This window comes from Bombina bombina, chromosome 7 (assembly GCF_027579735.1).
Source record: "Bombina bombina isolate aBomBom1 chromosome 7, aBomBom1.pri, whole genome shotgun sequence".
Taxonomy (NCBI): Eukaryota; Metazoa; Chordata; class Amphibia; order Anura; family Bombinatoridae; genus Bombina; species Bombina bombina.
In genome coordinates, this window is record NC_069505.1 from 50323483 (window position 1) to 50343017 (window position 19535).

The window sequence follows — 19535 nt, forward strand, 5'->3', positions numbered from 1 at the left end:
GTTGTTCCTGGATGTTGCAGCTCTGTTGCCCCTCAGAGGTAATTCACCGTACTCTCCGGTGCGGCTGTATGGGGTCCGGATCATTTTCTGACTTTGTTTCCAGCAGCAAGGAGGTCAGGTAGGCATCTCAGCAGAACTTGCTGAGGTGTGAAGGTTGCCTGTTTTTTTGTGGGGCTGTTGCTCTGTTTATATTTAAGTTTCTGTCTGAATTTCAGGGACTATAACGTTTGTGTCTCTTTTTGCTTTAATTTTGTGAAAAATTGTTGCTGCAAGATTTATTGTGCAGTTTATTTAAGGATTTTCTTGTTTAAAAAAAAAAGAAGAAAAAAAAAAACTCTATTTAAAATTTAAAGGGACAGTAACTTTTTTTGTTTCATTAAAATTCTGATTTGAACTTAGAATTTTTTATTGATTAAGGTTTTTTCCTTTGGAATAAGATGGACCAAGAGGCCCTGCAAACTGTTGCTTGTTCTCTGTTTAAATACTATTGTTGAGCCTCCTATCCTTTTTTGTTCCTCTTGTATTGAGAGAACATTACATTACAAGGATAGACTTTTTGATTCTGAGCCTTCATTGTCTAGGGCGGATGTTGTTCAGGAGTCTCCTGTTCAGGCTAATCCGCAGCGTTCTCCTCATATGTCCCAATCTTTTTCAGTGCCCTGTGTTTCGTCTCAGGTTGGTTTTTCCTTGCAGGATATGGCTACCCATATATCCTCGGCAGTATCTGAGGCTTTGTCTGCTTTTCCTATGTTGCAGGGGAAGCGCAAGAGGAAGTATAAGGTTTCTGATTCTGTTGCAATTGTGTCTAGTGTTTCTTCTCATAAGTCTGAGGAGGAAGATACTTCAGTAGCATCTGAGGGTGAGATCTCAGATTCTGATAGTGTAAATCCTTCTTCTGAACCTGAGGTTGTTTCCTTTAGGTTTAAGCTAGAGCACCTCCGTTTGTTACTCAAGGAGATTTTTGGCTATTTTGGATGACTCTGAGGAGTCAGTCATGGTTATTCCTAAGAAATCTAGTAAATTTAATACGTTTTTTGATGTCCCTTCTTCGGTGGAAGTTTTTCCTATACCAGATCGTGTTTTATATATTATTGCAGGAGAATAGGAGAAGCCTTGGATTCCTTTTGCCCCTTCTTCAATTTTTAGGAAGATGTTTCCTATTGCTGATTCTATTAAGGAATCTTGGCAGATGGTTCCTAAGGTGGAGGGAGCAGTCTCCATTCTGACCAAGAGGACCACTCTTCCTATTGAGGACAGCTGTTCCTTTAAAGATCCTATGGATAAGAAGTTGGAAGCTTTGCTTAAGAAGATTTATGTTGACCAGGGGTATCAATGGCAACCGGCTGCATGTATTGCTACGGTTACTAGTGCTGCGGCATATTGGTTTGATGCATTGTCTGATTCTATTCAGCAAGATACTCCTCTTGAAGAAATTCAAGATAGAATCAAGGCTTTATTGCAGATGCTTCTCTACAGGTCATCAAGTTGGGAGCTGAAATTTCTGGGTTTGCCATTTTAACTCGCAGAGCTTTATGGTTAAAATCCTGGTCTGCGGATGTGTCTTCTAAGTCTAAGCTTTTGTCTGGGCCAGACCTTGTTTGGGCCAGGTTTGGCTGAGATTATTTCTGATATTACGGGAGGGAAGAGGGGCATTCTCTTCCTCAGGATAAAAGAAATAAACAGAAGGGTCGGCAGAGTAATTTTCGTTCCTTTCGTAACTTCTCTGGTAAATCTTCTTCTTCCTCCAAGCAGGAACAGTCCAAGCGAACTTGGAAGTCAAATCAGTCTTGGAATAAGGGGAAGCAGTCCAGGAAGCCTGTTGCTTACTCAAAATCAGCATGAAGGGTCTGCCCCTGATCTGGGAATGGATCTTGTGGGGGCAGACTCTCTTTCTTCGCTCATGCTTTGGTTCGAGATGTTGAGGATCCCTGGGTGGTAGATATTGTGTCCCAGGGTTACAAACTGGAGTTCAAGAATTTTCCTCCCAGAGACAGGTTTCTTCTCTCCAGGTTATCTGTAAACCAGATAAAAGGAGAGGCGTTCTTACGTTGTGTTCAGAATCTTTCCGATATGGGAGTGATAGTTCCTGTTCCAGTTCAGGAACCGGCTCTGGGTTTTTATTCCAATCTCTTCGTCGTTCCCAAAAAGGAGGGAACTTTTAGACCTATTTTAAATCTCAAGAGTGTAAACAAGTTTCTCAGGGTTCCATCTTTCAAGATGGAAACTATTTGTTCCATTCTTCCTTTGGTTCAGGAAGGTCAGTTCATGACCACAGTGGATCTAAAGGATGCGTATATGCATATTCCCATTCACAGGGATCATCACAGGTTCCTAAGATTTGCATTTCTAGACAAACATTTTCAGTTTGTAGCTCTTCCTTTTGGTCTGGCAACAGCTCCCAGAATTTTTTCAAAGGTACTGGGAGCATTGTTGGCGATGCTTCGATTGAAGGGTGTTGCAGTGGCTCCTTATCTGGACGACATTCTAGTTCAGGCTCCATTTTTTCAACTAGCAAACTCCCACACAGATGAGTTGTTGCCTTTTCTGCACTCCCATGGTTGGAAGGTGAATTTAGGAAAAAGTTCCTTAATTCCAGCTACAAGAGTGGTATTTTTGGGGACCATTATAGATTCTTTGTCTCAAGATCTTCTCTCTCAGGGAACTTGCTTTCACAGACCTGGGTGATTGTAACCATGGATGCCAGTTTGCTGGGCTGGGGTGCTGTCTGGGGTTCATTAAGGGCTCAGAGTTTATGAACTCGGGAGGTGTCGGTTCTTCCAATAAATGTTTTGGAACTGAGAGCAATTTTCAATGCTCTTCTAGCCTGGCCTCAGCTAGCTTCAACCCAGTTTATCAGGTTTCAGTCGGACAACATAACGTCAGTGGCTTACATCAATCATCAGGGAGGAACTGGGAGTTCCTTGTCCATGACAGAGGTAGCCAAGATTATTCAGTGGGCGGAGATTCACAACTGTTGTCTGTCTGCTATCCATATTCCAGGGTTGGACAATTGGGAAGCGGATTTTCTGAGCAGACAGACTTTTCATCCGGGGGAGTGGGAATTTCATCCAGAGGTATTTTCCAGCTTGATTCTCAGTTGGGGGCAGCCGGAGTTGGATCTCATGGCATCTCGTCAGAATGCTAAACTCCCGAGGTACAGGTCGAGGTCAAAGGATCCTCAGGCTGTTCTGATGCTCTGGCAGTTCCTTGGACTTTCAGTCTGGCATATGTCTTCCCTCCATTTGCTCTTTTTCCTCGGGTCATTGCTCGGGTCAAACAAGAGAGGGCATCAGTGATTCTCATTGCTCCGGCGTGGCTTCGCAGAATCTGGTTTGCAGATCTGGTGGAGATGTCTTCTCTTCCACCTTGGCGTCTTCCATTAAGGCATGACCTTCTTCTGCAGGGTCCTTTTCTTCATCCAAATCTCGTTTCTCTGAAGCTGACTGCTTGAAGATTGAACGCTCGATTCTTTCTAAGCGTGGTTTTTCTGAGTCAGTCATTGAGACTATGATTCAGGCTCGTAAGCCTGTGACTAGGAAGATTTATTATAAGATTTGGCGTAAATATTTGTATTGGTGTGAATCCAAAGGCTACTCGTGGAGTAGATTCCTAGGATTTTGTCTTTTCTCCAGGACAGTTTGGAGGAAGGTTTGTCTGCTAGTACCCTAAAGGGTAAAATTTCTACTTTATCTATTTTATTGCACAAGCCCCTGGCAGATGTGCCAGATGTTCATTCTTTTTGTCAGGCCTTGGTTAGAATTCGGCCTGTGTTTAAATCTACTACTCCACCTTGGAGTGTTAATTTGGTTCTTAGAGTCCTTTTTCAACAGGCTCAGTTTGAACCTATGCATTCTTTGGATATTAAGATGTTATCTTGGAAGGTTTTGTTTCTGGTGGCTATTTCTTCGGCTCGAAGATTTTCGGAGCTTTCAGCCTTACAGTATGAATCACCTTTTCTTAATTTTCACTCTGAAAAGGTAGTTCTGCGTACTGCCTTGGGTTTTCTTCCCAAGGTTGTTTCTGATAAGAATATTAATCAAGAGATTGTTGTTCCTTCTTTGTGTCCTAATCCTTCTTCTCATAAGGAGCGTTTGTTGCACAACCTGGATGTGGTTCGTGCATTAAAATATTATTTGCAGGCGACTAAGGATTTTCGCCATTCTTCTTTTTTATTTGTTGTCTGTTCTGGGAAGGGTAAGAAAGCTACGACTACTTCTCTTTCTTGTTGGTTGAGGAGTGTTATTCGCATGGCATATGAGACTGCTAGTCAGCAACCTCCTGAGAGAATCACGGCTCATTCCACGAGGGCTGTTTCATCTTCTTGGGCTTTCAAAAATGGAGCTTCTGTAGATCAGCTTCGCAAGGCTGCGACTTGGTCATCTTTGCATACTTTTTCTAAATTTTACAAATTTGATACTTTTGCTTCAGCAGAGGCTTCTTTTGGGAGAAAGGTTCTTCAAGCAGTGGTGCCTTCTGTTTAGGTTAACTGTCTTGTCCCTCCCTTATCATCCGTGTCCTCTAGCTTGGGTATTGGTTCCCAACAGTAATTAAGATGATCCGTAAACTCATTGTGTCATTAGAAAGAAAACATAACTTATTCTTACCTGATAAATTTATTTATTTCTTGACACGGTGAGTCCACGGCCCGCCCTGTTTTTCAGACAGTTTGCTTTTCTATAAACCTCAGGCACATCTGCACCTTAGATTACTTCCTTTCTCCCTTAGGTCGAATGACTGGGGATTGTGGGTAGGGGGAGTGGTATTTAACACCTTTTGCTGTGGTGCTCTTTGCCTCCTTCTGCTGGTCAGGAGTGATATTTTCAACAGTAATTAAGATGATCCGTGGACTCACCGTGTCAAGAAAGATATACATTTATCAGGTAAGAATAAATTATGTTTTATTGCGTCATTATTGGCGCAAATTTGAATCTATAGTGACGCAAGTTCGTAATTTCCTGCGTCTTTATTAGGTTGTATGGTGCGAAGTCGCGCTTTTAATGACGCAAGTTGCATCACTTCCGGATGTTGCTTGTCGCCAAAACAAAAATTCACTTCCCTTTGCGTTGTGCGTCATACTTAGCGCTAAATATTTTTTGGTTATATTACCCCACTTCCTTTATGCTCCTTGCTCTCTTTATATTCTAGAGGGCTATGCTGTTTGCTTTTCTGCCTATTTAGCATATGCATTTTTTCCCATTCTTGAAACTGCTATATGAGGAAATTGGATATTTTGTTTAAATGTTATTTTTTCTGTTACATTTTTCAAGATATCTCAGTCTGATCTTGTCTCAGAAGCTACTGCAGGAACTATGCTGCATGAACACATTTCTACCAAAGCTAAGTGTATCTGTTGTAAGCAAGCTGAGATTATATCTCCGGCTATATCATGACAACCATGATACGCTTTTGCATGCCGATAATGTCTCTATTAGTACTAGTACAGCGTCTGTTGTTCTCTCAACAGCCAATGTACATGATATCCCTGTTGAATTGCTGATGCAATACAGAAGGCTATGTCTGCTATTCCACCTTCTAATAAACGTAAAAGGTCTTTGTTGAAAGAAGTATTGGTTACTTTGAGTATTGAGGAGTCTAGTCCTTTTGATAACAAAACCAGTAAATGTTTAAATTCTGTTTTTAAACCTCCTATGATTACTCCTGAAGTTTTTCCTGTCCCAGATGCGGTTTCTGAGGTGATTACTAAGGAATGGTCTAAACCTGGTGCTTCTTTTAATCCTTCTTCTAGGTTTAAGAAGTTATATCCTTTACCAGTGGCTAATTTGGAGTTTTGGGAAAAAGGCCCTAAGGTTGATAGGGCTATTTCTACTCTTGCCAAATGTACTACTATTCCTATGGAAGAGAGTACTTCTTTTAAGGATCCTTTAGATAGGAAGATTGAATCTTATCTAAGGAAAGCTTATTTACATTCTGGCTATATTCTCAGGCCTGCCATTTCTATGGCTGATGTTGCGGCTGCATCAACTTTTTGGTTGGATAGCTTAGCACGACAGGAAGCAGATCCTGATTTTGATTCCCCTTTATCTACATTTTTACATACTTCCTCATAGAATCTAATTAGATTAGTTTGACTTCATATATTTCTCATAAAACCGTGCTGATTTGAACTCATAATCTTGTTTACACTAATATGCTCATCAATATAATCCCTTCAAATATCTTCCCTACTATGTCTGTTTAATTAATTACCTGTTAAATATATTTATTACTAATTAACTAAGCGGAATCGGTGCTAAACCACCTTAAGGGAATAGAAGAGGGCTTCATGCTATATCTGTATATTAGTTTGTGATTGGTTAGTAAGTGTTCTTTTGTCCTGGGGACAGGGAAATCAGTAAAAAGAAAAAAGAAAATAATATGCTCATGTGAAAAAATAAAGCTTCATTATTCATAGCAGATATTAAAGTACATGATTATGCACTTTACAATCTTCCTTTAATAGTTTTTTTCTAAAAAAATTAAAAAAAATAGTGCATTAATTTCTATCACACTTTTTATCCCAGGATGCATACTCAGAAATTGCCTACTTGTTTGCTGAGTTTTTTCGAGATCTTGACATTGTTCCATCTGACATCATCGCTGGGCTGGTCCTATTACGTCAACGTCAGAGAGCCAAACGCAATGCTGTCTTGGATGAGGTGTGTTCAGATGGTAACTTTATGTATGTGACTTAATACAGTGAAGTGGAAAGCTGCATTTCTGCATATTAAGTGTTCTGACATTTATAATTTTTAGGCTAATAATGACATCTTGGCCTTCCTATCCGGGATGCCCGTAACCAAGGAAACAAAATACCTTGATTTGAAAAATGCGGTAAGTAACGCACATAGGATCGCCCAATTCACTCTGCCTGCTTATTCATTGTATATGCAATATTATTCCTTATCTCTTCCTCATCCTTGTTCTCTTCTTTCAGCAAGAGATGCAGAAGTATAAGGAGGTTTGTTATTACATGCTGTTTGCTTTAGCAGCTTATGGGTGGCCCATGTATCTCATCAGGAAGCCGACCTGTGGCATCTGCAAGTTGGCAGGAGCATGTTCGTAAGTATCGCTGTATATTGTCTTTCTTTGTGGTTCTAGTTATACTAGACATGTTTATGTTTTCATACTCTTTCCCTTTCTTTCCTAAAATCCAAAAGCTTTGCTGCTTTGTTCTTGTTGTTTGCAGTCTTTAAGGTTCTCTTTTGCTCATTTCCTTATTTCATGCTGATACAACCTCTTTGCTGTTTTTCCTTCTGATACTCTAATACAGGGCTCGACAAATCTAGAAGCCAGCCCATAAATTTAGAAGCCAGAAACGTTTAGCCCACCATTTAGAGGTATACATTATATTCATACACAAATATGTGTATACTATACACACATATAGTGTATGTGTATAGATGCATAAATGTTTAACACAGACACACACATTATATAATAACCCAATAAAAGTTCTATTTGTATGTCACTCCTATGAGGCCTAGAAAGGATTCAGCTGCACAGAAACATTAAAATCCATAGTTTATGTCATATCCTTAAAATATACAGATGGATAATGACCCCGAAACGTTGCATCATATCCATCTGTATGTTTTAAGGAAATATTGAAAAACTGTAGATTTTAATATTGCTGTGGAACTCTCTTGAATTTGCATGAACTAATTTTAAGGTACCAGTGGCTCCTTTGCTACTGGATTTGTCGAGCCCTGTTCTAATAAAAAAATTATTACACAAATACTTCAATGGAACATTGTATTTAAACTTTACAAATGGGTTAAACACACAGTTAATTTTAAGCAACAGACATCTTAACAATAATAGCGGTTATGTGTATGTGCCACACCTAAATGGCTAACCAAACATTTTCTGCTCATGTGTGGACTTTAGCTGTATGCTTAATCCATTTACAGGTTTTAAATTCATAGTTGCAGATAAGCATTTTTACATTAACAAAATGCTATAACATAGAGGATTGTATTGCCTTGTTATTATCCTTTAAACCCCTCACCTACATGCTTGGTCCAGCCTTTACTTACTTGGTTTCTTCTCATCTACACAGCAGTTGTTGTTGTCTTTGCACCTCCCGCCCCCGCTTTGCCCCCGGAGTCACCATTGAAGAGGATAACTGCTGTGGCTGCAATGCAATCGCTATTAAACGGCATTTCCTGGATGAAAACATGAGCATGGTGGACATTGTGTACACTTCATGCCATGATGCGGTCAGTGAATCGTCTACATTTACCTTTCTGTTATATTCTTTTTGACATATCTGAAACTGAAGAGGTGCTGCAGAATATGGTGGCAGACCTTTGCTTTTGATATGCTGGTAACCTACAGATTTATAAGTTCAGTAGTATGATCTGATGTTTCTGTTGTGCCAGCCTTGCTGTGTTCTTAAGGCTTATTTATTTATTTTTATGCCTAAGCCTAAAGGGACCTTAAACATAATAAAATATAAAATATATAATATGCTTTCATTATTTATTGTGTCCTCTTATGCTGCAATTGAACCATGTTGAAACCTAGGTTTCCCTTATCTTATCTGTTGAGGACAGATAAAGTTAGCAAAATGGATGTGTGTAATATAAGCATGTGAAAGGGATAAAGTCATTATTAAAAATTTAAACATTAAAGGGACTGTAAAGTCAACATTAAACATTCATGATTCAGAAAGAGCATACAATGTTACATAACTTTTCAATTTACTTCTATCATTTAATTTGTTTTGTTGTCTTGGTATCCTTTATTGAAGAGTGTACCTATGTAGACTTTGGGAGCTAGGTGCTGATTAGTGACTGCACATACAGTATATGCCTCTTGTCGTTGGCTCACCTGATCAGCTATCTCCCAGCAGTGCATTGCTGCTCCTTGAACTAAGTATACCAATATAAAGAAGCAAATTTGACAGAAGTACATTGTAAAGTTGTTTAAAATATTTTTGGGGGGTTTTGTGTCCCCTTAATATATTCCTGACAGCTATTGTTTGCATAGTTTATCTGTTTCTAATTGTCCTCAGAAAAAGATTATATAAGGGAAGCCTAGTTTGCAAGGCAGAAGTGCCGATTACGTTATGGAAACTATGCACTTATTTGTCACTATTTAAACAACTAATATAATTTTTTTAAATACACCTACATAGTATTCTGAGGCTAAACTTTGCTCTGAATTTATCAGAATACCTAGTGTTTGTATACCGTTTAATACCCCTTTAAATAGAATTGAATACATGAGTTTTTTTAATGCCCCTTTAAATAGAATTGGAAACAAGTTTTCTGTGGGTGATAGTTCCTGCTTTGCTCTTTAGGTTTATGAAACACCATTCTTTGTGGCTGTGGATCATGACAAAAAGAAAGTTGTTATTAGTATCCGTGGAACCCTTTCTCCCAAGGTAAGGGTGCACTCACTGCAGAGGTCAAGTTGCTATGCGGTAAAGACTTGGCTCCTTACCATTCCCACTAATTTTTACAGGATGCCTTGACAGACTTAACTGGAGATGCAGAGCGCCTCCCGGTGGAAGGACACCATGGTACTTGGTTGGGACACAAGGTATTGATTTTGCAGTTGTAAAGTGATTTTGAGGTTAAACTGTTTTACTGTTCAGCTCCTATCCTTAAACCTGTTTGTAAGTTATTTATTTTGCCTTACCATCCATAGGGAATGGTCCTTTCTGCTGAGTACATTAAGAAGAAGCTAGAGCAGGAAATGGTGCTTTCCCAGGCATTTGGCCGAGATCTGGTGAGTGAGTTTTTGGTAAAGTGATAGGTCCAGATGTCTGAGTTTCCTGAGAATGAGGGATTTGTCACGGTGTGAAGATAACGAGAACTTTATTTATGAGAATGTTTGTTTTTTTTGTCATCCCTCTGATCTTGTGGATTTGGACTTGTATCAGATACTCTTTTATTATTAAAACCAAATTAGCATATGACTAGTACTACAGGTATGGCTGGTAAAATGCTTGATTGTATAGAAAGAGTTATTAACACAAAAACTGTGAGTTTCTTAAAGAGATATTAAACTCTAAAAACAAATTCATGCACCGCCCTGTAACTGTGAGTTCGGCCATTTTGGAACCTAGGTTACATTGCAGGTAACTGAAGGAGAGTTACTGCACATGTGCAAACACATCAGCACTGGAATGTAGTAAAATAAAAATTTCCACATGGTGCCACCCATGACTAGAGGCAGGCGGGGAATAACCTCAATACCATGCTAATAAAATGTATTTAGAGTTTACTGTCCCTTTAAGCAACTAGCAGTTAGTAAATATATACAGTCTGTTAACATGACACGCCCCCTTCTACATAACACACTCAACAGGTGATCTGACATATGTTGCGCCTTTAGCATGCGGCTTTGCTGTGTATACAGTCTGATTACAGGACAACGTCCCTTTCTATATATCAACAGCTGATCTGACGTGTTATACCTTTAGCGTGTGACTTTGCTGTGTATACACAGTCTGATTATAGGACACGCCCCCTTCTACATAACATACTCAACAGCTGATTTGACACATGTGTCTTTGTCGTGTGCGGCTTTTGTGTATACGCAGTCTGTTTAAAGGACATGCCTCCTTCTACATAAAACGCTCAGCAGCTGATCTGACACAGGTTGCGACTGCTCAACACCTTTAGCGTGCGGCTTTTGCTGTGTATACTCAGTCTAATTACAATACACGGCATTGTTTAGATACATTTCTGGCTAAAAACAGAACTCAGGGATATGATTGCTTGTGTTAAATTAGCCAGCTTCTAATTGTATTAAGTAAGTTCAATTGGTAGCTTCTTTCCTATAAATCTGGTAGGATCTGTATCGGTTGAACTCAATGGGCTTCTGTCTTCTTTCAAGCTCATCTATTATGTTACTAGGAAATACCTCTTCTTTTCTCTGTACAAAGGCAAAAAAGGAGAATAGGAAGCGAAATGTAGAAAAGAGAAGGAAAAGCAAGACACCTCTGGGTGTTAGTTTGTATATTGGGGAGAGCCCTTTAAGGCCTTAAAGATAGGTTTGTGGAGCCATAATCGGGAAGGGAGACACTGAATGTGTAAGAATCTTCTTGGATTTGTTTTTAATATTATAATATTGTAGAATTGCACCAGTTTTTGACTTTTGAGAAAGCTATATACTTCCAGAGCCAGGAATTCTGCGGAAGCACATGAGGGACATGTGAAGATTTCCATTGTTTGGCAGTTAATGATCTAGCACTGTTAAGGTCTATTTGTAGCAGGCATAGTCTGGTGTTACATGGGAGTTTGGATTTGTGGTTAAGCAAAGTAATTAGTGGAGATAATGTGCCATTGTCCCCCAAAAGAGTGCAGAAAATATGTTGTGTTGATTTTCAAAAATAAATCATTAAATTGCATATTTGGTTGTCCCCATATATTGTCACCATAGATAAGACAAAGTACCAAACTCTCTGCAGCCTTTCCAACAAGCACTTGATGCACCCTAATGAATCTTTTTGAGACAGGCCCAGGGTAAAATACCACTGAAGTAGTAGTTTATACTTCATTCCAAGTCCCCGGGAAGCCAAAGACCTACGTAAGTCAGTGGAAATTCTATACCAGTCTTTTTGCTCCAGTGAGATGCCGACTTGCCGTATTTAGTATATGCGGGATGGGTGCTTTCATGATGCTCGTCAAACAGATTGCCCCCTAGGCAGTGTACCAAGTAGTATGTGAGGAATCATGAGAGGACCAAAACCAAAACGGCAAGTTTAGCCTATTGAAAGCTTATGCGGCATCTGGGAAGACTAGGATATAATTTCTCCAACATAGGTGTGTCCGGTCCACGGCGTCATCCTTACTTGTGGGATATTCTCTTCCCCAACAGGAAATGGCAAAGAGTCCCAGCAAAGCTGGTCACATGATCCCTCCTAGGCTCCGCCCACCCCAGTCATTCTCTTTGCCGTTGCACAGGCAACATCTCCACGGAGATGGTTAAGAGTTTTTTGGTGTTTAAATGTAGTTTTTATCCTTCAATCAAGTGTTTGTTATTTTAAAATAGTGCTGGTATGTACTATTTACTCTGAAACAGAAAAAGGATGAAGATTTCTGTTTGTAAGAGGAAGATGATTTTAGCAGAAGTTACTAAAATCGATTGCTGTTTCCACACAGGACTGTTGAGATGAAGTAACTTCAGTTGGGGGAAACAGTTGGCAGACTTTCTTTCATGTAATTAGCAAGAGTCCATGAGCTAGTGACGTATGGGATATACATTCCTACCAGGAGGGGCAAAGTTTCCCAAACCTCAAAATGCCTATAAATACACCCCTCACCACACCCACAATTCAGTTTTACAAACTTTGCCTCCGATGGAGGTGGTGAAGTAAGTTTGTGCTAGATTCTACGTTGATATGCGCTCCTCAGCAAGTTGGAGCCCGGTTTTCCTCTCAGCGTGCAGTGAATGTCAGAGGGATGTGAGAAGAGTATTGCCTATTTGAATGCAGTGATCTCCTTCTACGGGGTCTATTTCATAGGTTCTCTGTTATCGGTCGTAGAGATTCATCTCTTACCTCCCTTTTCAGATCGACGATATACTCTTATATATACCATTACCTCTGCTGATTCTCGTTTCAGTACTGGTTTGGCTATCTGCTATATGTAGATGAGTGTCCTGGGGTAAGTAAGTCTTATTTTCTGTGACACTCCAAGCTATGGTTGGGCACTTTGTTTATAAAGTTCTAAATATATGTATTCAAACATTTATTTGCCTTGACTCAGAATGTTCAACTTTCCTTATTTTCAGACAGTCAGTTTCATATTTGGGATAATGCATTTTTTGATTTATTCATTTTTTCTTACCTTCAAAAATTTGACTCTTCCCGGTGGGCTATTAGGCTCGCGGGGGCTGAAAATGCTTCATTTTATTACGTCATTTTTGGCGCGGACTTTTTTGGCGCAAAATTCTATTTCCGTTTCCGGCGTCATACGTGTCGCCGGAAGTTACGTCATTTTTTGACGTTATTTCGCGCCAAAAATGTCGGCGTTCCGGATGTGGCGTCGTTTTGGCGCCAAAAGCATTTAGGCGCCAAATAATATGGGCGTCACTTTAGTCTCAATTATTTAAGTCTCATTTTTTATTGCTTCTGGTTGCTAGAGGCTTGTTCTTGGCATTTTTTCCCATTCCTGAAACTGTCATTTAAGGAATTTGATCAATTTTGCTTTATATATATGTTGTTTTTTCTTTTACATATTGCAAGATGTCTCACGTTGCATCTGAGTCAGAAGATACTACAGGAAAATCGCTGTCAAGTGCTGAATCTACCAAAGCTAAGTGCATCTGCTGTAAACTTTTGGTAGCCATTTCTCCAGCTGTTGTTTGTATTGATTGTCATGACAAACTTGTTAAAGCAGATAATATTTCCTTTAGTAAAGTACCATTGCCTGTTGCAGTTCCTTCAACATCTAAGGTGCAGAATGTTTCTGATGATATAAGAGATTTTGTTTCTGAATCCATAAAGAAGGCTATGTCTGTTATTTCTCCTTCTAGTAAACGTAAAAAATCTTTTAAAACTTCTCTTCCTACAGACGAATTTTTAAATGAACATCATCATTCTGATTCTGATGACTCCTCTGGTTCAGAGGATTCTGTCTCTGAGGTTGATGCTGATAAATCTTCATATTTATTTAAAATGGAATTTGTTCGTTCTTTACTTAAAGAAGTACTAATTGCTTTAGAAATAGAGGATTCTGGTCCTCCTGATACTAATTCTAAACGTTTGGATAAGGTATTTAAAGCTCCTGTGGTTATTCCAGAAGTTTTTCCTGTTCCTAATGCTATTTCTGCAGTAATATCCAAAGAATGGGATAAATTGGGTAATTCATTTACTCCTTCTAAACGTTTTAAGCATTTATATCCTGTGCCGTCTGACAGATTGGAATTTTGGGACAAAATCCCTAAAGTTGATGGGGCTATTTCTACCCTTGCTAAACGTACTACTATTCCTACGTCAGATGGTACTTCGTTTAAGGATCCTCTAGATAGGAAAATTGAGTCCTTCCTAAGAAAAGCTTATCTGTGTTCAGGTAATCTTCTTAGACCTGCTATATCTTTGGCTGATGTTGCTGCAGCTTCAACTTTTTGGTTGGAAACTTTAGCACAACAAGTAACACATCGTGATTCTCATGATATTATTATTCTTCTACAACATGCTAATAATTTTATCTGTGATGCCATTTTTGATATTATCAGAGTTGATGTCAGGTTTATGTCTCTAGCTATTTTAGCTAGAAGAGCTTTATGGCTTAAAACTTGGAATGCTGATATGGCTTCTAAATCAACTTTACTTTCCATTTCTTTCCAGGGTAACAAATTATTTGGTTCTCAGTTGGATTCCATCATTTCAACTGTTACTGGTGGGAAAGGAACTTTTTTACCACAGGATAAAAAATCTAAAGGTAAAAGTAGGGCTAATAATCGTTTTCGTTCCTTTCGTTTCAACAAAGAACAAAAGCCTGATCCTTCATCTTCAGGAGCAGTTTCAGTTTGGAAACCATCTCCAGTCTGGAATAAATCCAAGCCAGCTAGAAAGGCAAAACCTGCTTCTAAGTCCACATGAAGGTGCGGCCCTCATTCCAGCTCAGCTGGTAGGGGGCAGGTTACGTTTTTTCAAAGAAATTTGGATCAATTCTGTTCACAATCTTTGGATTCAGAACATTGTTTCGGAAGGGTACAGGATTGGTTTCAAGATGAGACCTCCTGCAAAGAGATTTTTTCTTTCCCGTGTCCCAGTAAATCCAGTAAAAGCTCAAGCGTTTCTGAAATGTGTTTCAGATCTAGAGTTGACTGGAGTAATTATGCCAGTTCCAGTTCCGGAACAGGGGATGGGGTTTTATTCAAATCTCTTCATTGTACCAAAGAAGGAGAACTCCTTCAGACCAGTTCTGGATCTAAAAATATTGAATCGTTATGTACGAATTCCAACGTTCAAAATGGTAACTGTAAGGACTATCTTGCCTTTTGTTCAGCAAGGGAATTATATGTCCACAATAGATTTACAGGATGCATATCTGCATATTCCGATTCATCCAGATCATTATCAGTTCCTGAGATTCTCTTTTCTGGACAAGCATTACCAGTTTGTGGCTCTGCCGTTTGGCCTAGCTACAGCTCCAAGAATTTTTACAAAGGTTCTCGGTGCCCTTCTGTCTGTAATCAGAGAACAGGGTATTGTGGTATTTCCTTATTTGGACGATATCTTGGTACTTGCTCAGTCTTTACATTTAGCAGAATCTCATACGAATCGACTTGTGTTGTTTCTTCAAGATCATGGTTGGAGGATCAATTTACAAAAAAGTTCTTTGATTCCTCAGACAAGGGTAACCTTTCTGGGTTTCCAGATGGATTCAGTGTCCATGACTCTGTCTTTAACAGACAAGAGACGTCTAAAATTGATTGCAGCTTGTCGAAACCTTCAGTCACAATCATTCCCTTCGGTAGCCTTATGCATGGAAATTCTAGGTCTTATGACTGCTGCATCGGACGCGATCCCCTTTGCTCGTTTTCACATGCGACCTCTTCAGCTCTGTATGCTGAAGCAATGGTGCAAGGATTACACGAAGATTTCTCAAATAATATCTTTAAAACCGATTGTTCGACACTCTCTAACATGGTGGACAGATCACCATCGTTTATTTCAGGGGGCTTCTTTTGTGCTTCCGACCTGGACTGTAATTTCAACAGATGCAAGTCTCACGGGTTGGGGAGCTGTGTGGGGATCTCTGACAGCACAAGGAGTTTGGGAATCTCAGGAGGTGAGATTACCGATCAATATTTTGGAACTCCGTGCAATTTTCAGAGCTCTTCAGTTTTGGCCTCTTCTGCAGAGAGAATCGTTCATTTGTTTTCAGACAGACAATGTCACAACTGTGGCATACATCAATCATCAAGGAGGGACTCACAGTCCTCTGGCTATGAAAGAAGTATCTCGAATTTTGGTTTGGGCGGAATCCAGCTCCTGTCTAATCTCTGCGGTTCATATCCCAGGTATAGACAATTGGGAAGCGGATTATCTCAGTCGCCAAACGTTGCATCCGGGCGAATGGTCTCTTCATCCAGAGGTATTTCTTCAGATTGTTCAAATGTGGGAACTTCCAGAAATAGATCTGATGGCGTCCCATCTAAACAAGAAACTTCCCAGGTATCTGTCCAGATCCCGGGATCCTCAGGCGGAGGCAGTGGATGCATTATCACTTCCTTGGAAGTATCATCCTGCCTATATCTTTCCGCCTCTAGTTCTTCTTCCAAGAGTAATTTCCAAGATTCTGAAGGAATGCTCGTTTGTTCTGCTGGTAGCTCCGGCATGGCCTCACAGGTTTTGGTATGCGGATCTTGTCCGGATGGCCTCTTGCCAACCGTGGACTCTTCCGTTAAGACCAGACCTTCTGTCACAAGGTCCCTTTTTCCATCAGGATCTGAAATCCTTAAATTTAAAGGTATGGAGATTGAACGCTTGATTCTTGGTCAAAGAGGTTTCTCTGACTCTGTCATTAATACTATGTTACAGGCTCGTAAATCTGTATCTCGAGAGATATATTATAGAGTCTGGAAGACTTATATTTCTTGGTGTCTTTCTCATCATTTTTCTTGGCATTCTTTTCGAATACCGAGAATTTTACAGTTTCTTCAGGATGGTTTAGATAAGGGTTTGTCCGCAAGTTCTTTGAAAGGACAAATCTCTGCTCTTTCAGTTCTTTTTCATAGAAAGATTGCTATTCTTCCTGATATTCATTGTTTTGTACAAGCTTTGGTACGTATAAAACCTGTCATTAAGTCAATTTCTCCTCCTTGGAGTTTGAATTTGGTTCTGGGAGCTCTTCAAGCTTCTCCGTTTGAACCTATGCATTCATTGGACATTAAATTACTTTCTTGGAAAGTTTTGTTCCTTTTGGCCATCTCTTCTGCCAGAAGAGTTTCTGAATTATCTGCTCTTTCTTGTGAGTCTCCTTTTCTGATTTTTCATCAGGATAAGGCGGTGTTGCGAACTTCTTTTGAATTTTTACCTAAAGTTGTGAATTCCAACAACATTAGTAGGGAAATTGTGGTTCCTTCATTATGTCCTAATCCTAAGAATTCTAAGGAGAAATCGTTGCATTCTTTGGATGTTGTTAGAGCTTTGAAATATTATGTTGAAGCTACGAAATCTTTCCGTAAGACTTCTAGTCTATTTGTTATCTTTTCCGGTTCTAGAAAAGGCCAGAAAGCTTCTGCCATTTCTTTGGCATCTTGGTTGAAATCTTTAATTCATCTTGCCTATGTTGAGTCGGGTAAAACTCCGCCTCAGAGAATTACGGCTCATTCTACTAGGTCAGTTTCTACTTCCTGGGCGTTTAGGAATGAAGCTTCGGTTGACCAGATCTGCAAAGCAGCAACTTGGTCCTCTTTGCATACTTTTACTAAATTCTACCATTTTGATGTATTTTCTTCTTCTGAAGCAGTTTTTGGTAGAAAAGTACTTCAGGCAGCGGTTTCAGTTTGAATCTTCTGCTTATGTTTTTCGTTAAACTTTATTTTGGGTGTGGATTATTTTCAGCAGGAATTGGCTGTCTTTATTTTATCCCTCCCTCTCTAGTGACTCTTGCGTGGAAAGATCCACATCTTGGGTAGTCATTATCCCATACGTCACTAGCTCATGGACTCTTGCTAATTACATGAAAGAAAACATAATTTATGTAAGAACTTACCTGATAAATTCATTTCTTTCATATTAGCAAGAGTCCATGAGGCCCGCCCTTTTTTTGTGGTGGTTATGATTTTGTATAAAGCACAATTATTCCAATTCCTTATTTTATATGCTTTCGCACTTTTTTCTTATCACCCCACTTCTTGGCAATTCGTTAAACTGAATTGTGGATGTGGTGAGGGGTGTATTTATAGGCATTTTGAGGTTTGGGAAACTTTGCCCCTCCTGGTAGGAATGTATATCCCATACGTCACTAGCTCATGGACTCTTGCTAATATGAAAGAAATGAATTTATCAGGTAAGTTCTTACATAAATTATGTTTTTCTGCTTAAGGTATGACTGGCCATATTTCTAACAAGACTATGTAATGCTGGAAGGCTGTCATTTCCCCTTATGGGGACCGGTAAGCCATTTTCTTAGTTAAATAAAAGAATAAAGGGCTTCATAAGGGCTTAAAAAACTGGTAGACATTTTTCTGGGCTAAAACGATTGCTTTGCTAGGCATATTTTGCAGATTCTAACTATTAATGGTTATTATAATCTTGGGGATTGTTTAGAAAAACGACAGGCACTGTGTTGGACACCTTTTTCAGATGGGGGCCTTTTCTAGTTATAGACAGAGCCTCATTTTCGCGCCACTAATGCGCAGTTGTTTTTGAAGAGCAAGGCATGCAGATGCATGTGTGAGGAGCTAAGAACCACTGAAAAAGCTTATAGAAGGCGTCATTTGGTATCGTATTCCCCTCTGGGCTTGGTTGGGTCTCAGCAAAGCATATAGCTGGGACTGTATAGGGGTTAAATGTAAGAACGGCTCCGGTTCCGTTAATTTAAGGGTTAAAGCTCTGAAATTTGGTGTGCAATACTTTTAAGGCTTTAAGACACTGTGGTGAAATTTTGGTGAATTTTGAACAATTCCTTCATACTTTTTCACATATTCAGTAATAAAGTGTTTTCAGTTTGAAATTTAAAGTGACAGTAACGGTTTTATTTTAAAACGTTTTTTGTGCTTTGTTGACAAGTTTAAGCCTGTTTAACATGTCTGTACCATCAGATAAGCTATGTTCTATATGTATGAAAGCCAAGGTGTCTCCCCATTTAAATTTATGTGATAATTGTGCCATAGTGTCCAGACAAAGTAGGGACAGCAATGCCACAGATAATGATATTGCCCAAGATGATTCCTCAAATGAGGGGAGTAAACATGATACTACATCATCCCCTTCTGTGTCTACACCAGTTTTGCCCACACAAGAGGCCCCTAGTACATCTAGTGCGCCAATTCTTATTACCATGCAACAATTAACGGCTGTAATGGATAACTCTATAGCAAACATTTTATCCAAAATGCCTACTTATCAGAGAAAGCGCGATTGCTCTGTTTTAAACACTGAAGAGCAAGAGGACGCTGATGATAACTGTTCTGACATACCCTCACACCAATCTGAAGGGGCCATGAGGGAGGTTTTGTCTGAGGGAGAAATTTCAGATTCAGGAAAAATTTCTCAACAAGCTGAACCTGATGTTGTGACATTTAAATTTAAATTAGAACATCTCCGCGCACTGCTTAAGGAGGTATTATCTACTCTGGATGATTGTGACAATTTGGTCATTCCAGAGAAATTATGTAAGATGGACAAGTTCCTAGAGGTTCCGGTGCCCCCCGACGCTTTTCCTATACCCAAGCGGGTGGCGGACATAGTAAATAAAGAGTGGGAAAGGCCCGGCATACCCTTTGTCCCCCCCCCCCTATATTTAAGAAATTATTTCCTATAGTCGATCCCAGAAAGGACTTATGGCAGACAGTCCCCAAGGTCGAGGGGGCGGTTTCTACTCTAAACAAACGCACTACTA

At 39.6% G+C, this 19535-nt stretch overlaps 1 protein-coding gene across 1 annotated transcript in view; it reads left to right on the forward strand.

The window, feature by feature from the left end:
* DAGLA (diacylglycerol lipase alpha) overlaps positions 1-19535 on the forward strand; it is a 205261-nt gene that overhangs the window by 107662 nt on the left and 78064 nt on the right. Inside the window, exons 7-13 of the mRNA XM_053720097.1 lie at positions 6522-6656; positions 6754-6831; positions 6935-7059; positions 8060-8219; positions 9305-9388; positions 9469-9546; positions 9655-9735. Of these exons, the coding sequence (XP_053576072.1) occupies positions 6522-6656; positions 6754-6831; positions 6935-7059; positions 8060-8219; positions 9305-9388; positions 9469-9546; positions 9655-9735 (741 nt within the window). The remainder of the gene's footprint in view (positions 1-6521; positions 6657-6753; positions 6832-6934; positions 7060-8059; positions 8220-9304; positions 9389-9468; positions 9547-9654; positions 9736-19535) is intronic.